Genomic DNA, 7,350 nt, shown 5'->3' with positions numbered 1-7,350 from the left:
TAGGACATAGCAGTAATACTTCAGAAGCACACAATTAGGCTTGCACGTATGATAGTCAGCGGAAGTGAGAAAAAAAGTTATATATGTTTATAATGTTTTTAATATGGACATTTTTCTTACAAAATGCATTGATTTGCTACAGGAGGCCTTTATTCACCCCCCAGAGCCATCTGAGGCATGTTTTAAGAATGGATGGATACACTTTATTTGACTACTTTTGAATTGTTGAAAAAAAAAAACCCTGCCCTACTGCCATTAAACGACTTGGAAGAGCAAGGACAATTTTTAACTGAACTCAGATTGGATTCGTCTGAAAGAAGAAAGTCATATACACCTAGGATGCCTTGAGGGTGAGTAAAACATGGGCTAATTTTCATTTTTGGTTGAATTAACCCTTTAAGCAAATGTCCAGTATGCCAGCACTGCTATAAGCCAGAACATTTTTAGGATTCACAACAGCATTCAGCAAAATAACCCAAAATGGCGATGTCTATAAACAGAGTTTCTGATGGTTTTATATAAAGATAGATTCAAAACTTTATAAAGACCTATTAAATGCCAATTATAGAAAATTCAAGGAATAAACTGAAGGGAAAAGAATATGTCAAATTATGTTCTCTAAATTTTGAAGCTGTTTTCCAATGCAAATAGAAACCTTTTCTTTTGAAAAAAAGAAAGGAGAAAAAAAAAGAACCTTGTCATTTACTAAACCTCAAGTTGTTCTAAACCTGAATGAGTTTCTTTCTGTGACAAGTCCCACATAACCTTACACAGTACACAACCCCACAATGTGTTACAACCTCAGATCACCAAGATTTCTTTTATTACCTGGACCACATCACTGCAGATTGATGGTGCTCAGTTTGGTCATCCACAACCGTAATTCCAGCAGTCATGTTCTTGATGAATTCCTGCTCCGAGCCTGTGCGCTTTAACAAAAACAAAGGGAAGCATTAAAATTTGTCTTACAATCGTAAAGCATAAAAACTCCAATAAATGTGCATTTATAAAGTAAATAAATTTAGTTACAACTATGTCCAATCTCTACAATGTGATTGTCATTTCCATTGTCTGCATAGCATTTGATGGATACAACTGCAAAAGGTTCATCGACAAAATTAAGGAATTCTGCGCTGATTCCATTCCAAAATATCATAAACATGAAAAACATAAATCAACATAAATATATTTTTAAAAATCTTTACAGAGAAAGTCAAATGTATTGACAAGTTTGTTTTATCTACCAAAGCCCAATTTTACCATCCAACCGAGGCTTTTAAATCACACAACACAGAACTATAACAAAATAAAAGGAAATTTAACACATTTGTGTCTATCCTTATTGTATGGCTATTTATACAAGATATAGCTATATGCTATTATTACTGTTATTCAAAAACCTATAGTTTTGAACGTATGCAATATAAGACTGTATATTCATGCAGCATTACAATGAGTTCTGGTGAGGCATTTGCACCATTTTATGCATTCTGCATAATTGTTAAGCTTCTGCTGTAGATTTGTGTATTTTTGCTGTACCAATATGAGAAGCTTAGCTCAGAATTGCAATGGGGTGTAATTTTTTCACGTTTGGCCAGTTTACCACAAAGAAGTTAAGACCATGTTTGTGCAAAATCTCAACTAACATTTCATGTCCTTGAAACTGCCCCACACTTTGTTTTACACTCATAAAAAAAATATGAATTCCTGACTGTTCATTATGATCTCTGATTTAATATCAATATAAGAGCCACATAACTGGAATAATGGTAACTAGTAGAGAAAAGGTCACATTTGTTTGAATATAGATAGCACAAATTTTCATGTAAGACATTTATATGTAAAAATGCACCTGTTCGGGGAAGTGTTTTGTTAATGCTATGTTCTTTATAGTTGTTTAAGATAAAAATGTCTAATTGTGAAAGATGGTAGTTATTAAAATCAATTACGCGATCAATCTGTATATATAGTTAATAGCCTACTATTGTTGTTCTTTCATTATACTCTACACGTTTGGTCTGTGGTACCGTTCGCCACGTTCACAATGTAGACGTTAGGTGGCAGCATGTGTCTATGTTCTTCTGTATGTCAGTGACTCCGAAGAAGACGGTCTCCTCACCTCCATGTCCCTCCGCACCATGTTTGTGCTGCGCTCGCTGTCCCGTTCTGCGCTCCTCAGATACACCACTGCTGCTCAGTTTCATGCGACTTCAAACTGCAGTGGCGCAAAAGTCGCTGTTGTAAGTAACGTTATTTGCTGGTGCTGCAGATGACTGTCATTGACGCTGTGTGTCAGATTACCTAGACACATTTATTGTCCCATTTTAGAGTAGCCTCGTAGAATTAATAGGTCTCATCGAAAGTTTCTTTATTTTTCGTTGAGAGATTTAGGTTAGTCTTGACTATGTATTGGAAGTAGTCATTTGTCAGTTTTGGTTGGTTAACGTTACCCTGATTTAGCCTGCTCATTTGCATTAAAAACAAACAATAACAACAACAAAAACATTTTAATTTTACGTACATGACATAATGTAGTGTCACTGGCCGGCTGTCATTATGTTAAAATAAACCCCGACAATGTAATCAGGAGGTACACCGCAACAATATTACAGTTATATATCAATACTGAAGTTAACATGTAACGGTTTTTAATCAATAAACGAGACGCAAGATGGAGCCAGTTGCATTTGTATGAAGGAAAAGCGAACAACCAAAGACTATAGAAATACACAAGTCGAGTAACTGTTTTTTTCTACAGCGTTTGCTTCCTGCTCTCCAAAACGCATGCTGACAGCAAAGCTGTAACTTCATCTTTGCTTTTATTAGGTGTTGTCAGGATGTGGTGTCTATGATGGCACTGAAGTCCATGAGGCTTCAGCGTGAGTATACTATTTTTATTTCCCTCTACTATTTTTTTCTTGAGTCATTCAGTGAGTTCACAGCAACCTGTATCCTTGTAAAGGACAGACAGCCAACAAGGCACCAGCTGCAGCATGGGTTTCATGCTACTTCAATCAGTATTAAGAACTTTAAAAGCACAATTAACGTCATATTCCAAAATGTTCTTCTCAGTGAAACCTAGCTATGGGTGCTATTGCTTAAACCTTTTTCTTTTGTGTGAATACTTTTCTGTGTCTTTGTGTATGTAGAATCCTTGTGCATCTAAGTCGGGGAGGTGCAGAGGTTCAGATGTTTGCTCCAGATGTGTCTCAGATGCATGTGATAGACCACGGCAAAGGTCAGCCTGTGGAGAAAGAGTCAAGGTGAAGTGTTCTTTAAGAAATTCTGATTTCAGAGTGATTACGGTGTATCATTATATAACTCTGCAAAACTGCACTTTTACGTAGTGTTACTTGATGAGTTTAGGGTTAGGAAAAATCATGAACATATTAATAATTCATCTTGCTCAACTTTTCTTTATATAGGAACGTGCTGTCAGAATCAGCACGTATCGCGAGGGGCAACATCACTGACCTGGCGAAACTGAATGTCAGTAATCATGATGCTGTCATCTTTCCTGGTGGTTTTGGTGCAGCTAAAAACTTGTGAGTGATGTGGATTATTGTGAGAAATCAGACTTGTGTTTTTTTAAGAAAATATTAAAAGATAAAACCAATACTAAAGCCTTTTTGAATTAACTTCTTTGTTATTAGATATATTCCAATGTGTCACTAACATTTCTGTTTTAGTCTTTACTTCTGTTATCTGTATTTTATCATCTTCGTCTATCTTTACCGTCGTCAGGTCAACATTTGCCATTGATGGGAAGGACTGTAAGGTGAACAAGGAAGTTGAGCGAGTTTTAAAGGACTTCCATGATTCAGGAAAGCCAATTGGGTTAGTTATTATAAATCACTATCTGTGTAGACCCATGTTTTGGGTATTTATTTAGTTTATTAATCAAATCAGATTTTACGGACATGTTTTGATATGTCTTCTGGTCACCAGGTTGTGCTGTATATCTCCTGTGCTGGCGGCGAAAGTTCTTCCAGGTGTGGATGTGACGGTGGGTCATGAGGAGGAAGAAGGTGGGAAGTGGCCATATGCTGGTACTACTCAAGCCATCACTGCACTGGGAGCCAAACATACTGTCAAAGAAGTCACTATATCCTACTTGAAAAGTCTCTTCTCTTCTCTTCTCTTCTCTTCTCTTCTCTTCTCTTCTCTTCTCTTCTCTTCTCTTCTCTTCTCTTCTCTTCTCTTCTCTTCTCTTCTCAAACCCATTTCCACCACACGCTTAAACATAAATTTGAGATAAAATGTCATAGTGAGATAAAAAATCACATAAAAAGTCAGAATTATGAAATGCAATATTTAAATGTCATAAAGAGTAATTATTTTGAGATAAAGATGAATTAAGACTTATTCACAATCATGAGATATAATTATGAAAGAAAAGTTTATGCCATAATTTCAACTTTTCTTCTCTATTATATTATATATTATAAACATTTGTGTTTGTCTGAATTACCCTTAACCTTTGATCCTCACGAAGCCCATGTGGACAAGAAAAACAAGGTGGTGACCACACCTGCTTTTATGTGTGAAACAAAGTTGCACTTGATTTTTGATGGGATTGGTGCTATGGTGAGAGATGTCCTAAAGCTCAGTGGGAAGTGAAAACTCTACCAGTATATCAGTATTTTCAGATTCATTACATAGAGCTCGTTAGTCATATCGGATCTGTATCAGACTGTTTAAATGATAAAGAGTAGGCTATTTCTTGCTGTGATTTGCAAAACAAGACTGAAATGCTTGACAGACATTATTAATCAAACATATATCTGCCTGACAGTGTTAAATGGTGTTTTGGCGAATATCCAGCAGAGGGCACTCTCTGTATTTAAAAAAGGGAATGTGCATAATATGTAGAGCCAAGATTTTCTCAAATTTGGAAACTTTACCTTGCCATGTAGAATAAACTCACCAGTTGTTTAAAAAAGAGATTTCAGAGTACCAACTTAATAGACTGAACCAGTTAAAAGCTTGACCTTGTATCATTATGTCCTTATAATGAGTTCTTATGTAATTTAAAGTAGGGACAGTCTGTGTTGAAATATGAAGTTTGAAATGATGAATAAAGTGAATTTTTTTTTCTAAAAATTATAAAATGTTAGTGGGTAGTTATTTGTCAGTATCAATTTTAAATCAATAATACATCATGTAATGAAGTATTTACTGAAAAATCTACAGTAGATGCTTTAAAAGTTTTTATTTAGTTAATAGTTGCTAAAGTGCCCCTTAACTGTAATGCTTTTTAGATGCCACTTGAATTAATTGAACATAAAAGATACATTCCCCTGACTTGGCAACCCTTAATAAAAGGCAACTTGTCATTAGACCACTTTATTTTTGAATATTCAGATTTCTTAATTCAGAATATATTTCATAAGTTAAATTATAGTCATTATATTTCTAATGGTACTGGCACTTTAGTCTATTTTCAGTAACAAACAGCCTATAATTTTATTATTTCTCCTTGCCTATATAATGATATTAGTCAAAATGATCATAGCTTTGCCCACTCTCCCCTAACCTAAAGAGAAAAAAACAAAACATTATAATAACATATAATACATCTGACGTACATAAAAAGTTCAACTGATCATGCTTAATTTCTGAAGTGATTGTCTATGGTTACTATAACACATTATAATAACATATAATACATCTGACGTACATAAAAAGTTCAACTGATCATGCTTAATTTCTGAAGTGATTGTCTATGGTTACTATAACACATTATAATAACATATAATACATCTGACGTACATAAAAAGTTCAAATAATCATGCTTAATTTCTGAAGTGATTGGCTATGGTTACTACATCAGGTAGCTGAGGTTTAAAGAAGTGTCCTGGAAACTGATGAGAGACAGAAAAGGAAACGGGTGTGTTTAGACTAACAGGATTAGTCACATGATTAGCTACAGGCACCAGGGGCGTTGCACAAGATCCCGGGCCCTATGCATAGGCAGTCTTGATGGGCCCCCCAAATAAAAAATAAAATATATTCCAGACTTTTCAAGGGCCCTCTCTTCCTTTGGGGCCCTGGTAATCAGTACTGGTTTTACCCCTAGTCCGACGCCCCTGACAGGCACCGATCATCCTATGGCATCATGCAAGGCTACAAACACCTAGGGATGGGACGGTATGAAAATTTAATATCACGATTATAGTGACTAAAATTATCACGATTATCAATATTATCACGGTTTTGTTGAAACGAGATAAAAGTGTTCAAAAATAGTTGATGCTCACACTGAAAACATTTCAGCAAGTTTTATATTTAATAATCAACAAACAACTAATAAAACAAGCAACTCTATGCACTTAATTTAAAGAAAGATTAAATTCTGTGGCATTTCCTTCCTTACAATGAAAAGTGTAGAAGCATAGAAAAGCATAGAAAAGTCACTGACTTTCGCCATTCCTTCTCGAAAAAAAACAAAAAAAACATTGTGCGCTGCGCTTGCGTCAGATTATTGCTGGCTGGACATGATTTAAAGTCCAAAGTCCAAAGGGAAGTCGTGGCCTAATGGTTAGAGAGTCGGACTCCCAATCGAAAGGTTGTGAGTTCGAGTCCTGGGCCGGCAGGAATTGTGGGTGGTGGGAGTGCATGTACAGTTCTCTCTCCACCTTCAATACCTTCAATACCACGACTTAGGTGCCCTTGAGCAAGGCATCGAACCCCCAACTGCTCCCCGGGCGCCGCAGCATAAATGGCTGCCCACTGCTCTGGGTGTGTGCTCACAGTGTGTGTGTGTGTTCACTGCTCTGTGTGTGTGCATTTCGGATGGGTTAAATGCAGAGCACAAATTCTGAGTGTGGGTCACCATACTTGGCTGAATGTCACTTCACTTTAATAGTGAGTTATTAAAACCGCGATAATCAAACACGGTTTTAATGATAATTCATTTTTAAACGATATTACTAACCTTCAGCACATTTTATCACGGTTATCAATAAAACCGGTTATCGTCCCATCCCTACACACACCTCAAGAGACCTGCAGTCGCCCACACAGACTCATTTCCTGAGCACCCATGTATTTCTTATTGAGGTTTGACTTTATAGGCAGTGCGCACACTTTAATTATATCTACTTATATTTGGTCATAAAACATCCATCACTTCAGTCAAATACATGTTACACTTTTTATTTTTATTTTTTTTTTATTTAGCTTTTTTGAACATGAACATCAGTCAGAAATTAAGTGCTAACAATGACACGTTTTAGTTTTTTTTTTTTTTTCCTTACCCCTTAACCCAGATGTTACACTTTTTAACAAATATGTTTGTTCTATATTTTTTAAATAAAATATTTACATTTAATTGAAAATGCAGTAAAA

The 7,350-nt window shown here is 35.7% G+C and overlaps 1 protein-coding gene across 1 annotated transcript; it reads left to right on the top strand.

Annotated features, from left to right (window-relative positions):
- The first annotated feature begins 2,066 nt into the window (after positions 1–2,066).
- Positions 2,067–4,942, top strand: LOC132094754 (glutamine amidotransferase-like class 1 domain-containing protein 3, mitochondrial). Its single transcript, XM_059499400.1, has 7 exons — positions 2,067–2,240; positions 2,827–2,879; positions 3,150–3,263; positions 3,426–3,545; positions 3,745–3,837; positions 3,949–4,105; positions 4,492–4,942. The coding sequence occupies exons 1-7, from the start codon at positions 2,124–2,126 to the stop codon at positions 4,618–4,620; spliced, it is 783 nt and encodes a 260-aa protein (XP_059355383.1). The 5' UTR covers positions 2,067–2,123; the 3' UTR covers positions 4,621–4,942.
- The last annotated feature ends 2,408 nt before the right edge of the window (positions 4,943–7,350 follow it).

Source organism: Carassius carassius, chromosome 19 (assembly GCF_963082965.1).
Source record: "Carassius carassius chromosome 19, fCarCar2.1, whole genome shotgun sequence".
Taxonomy (NCBI): Eukaryota; Metazoa; Chordata; class Actinopteri; order Cypriniformes; family Cyprinidae; genus Carassius; species Carassius carassius.
The sequence above is the reverse complement of the archived record's forward strand: the minus strand, read 5'-3'. Positions and strand labels throughout refer to the sequence as shown.

Excerpts from the sequence above, each read along its gene's own strand:
- LOC132094754 (XM_059499400.1), top strand. The coding sequence starts at position 2,124 with ATGTCCCTCCGCACCATGTTTGTGCTGCGCTCGCTGTCCCGTTCTGCG. Across the intron at positions 3,264-3,425 it reads CCTGTGGAGAAAGAGTCAAG|GAACGTGCTGTCAGAATCAG; the intron begins GTGAAGTGTTCT and ends TTCTTTATATAG. Across the intron at positions 3,546-3,744 it reads TTTGGTGCAGCTAAAAACTT|GTCAACATTTGCCATTGATG; the intron begins GTGAGTGATGTG and ends TACCGTCGTCAG.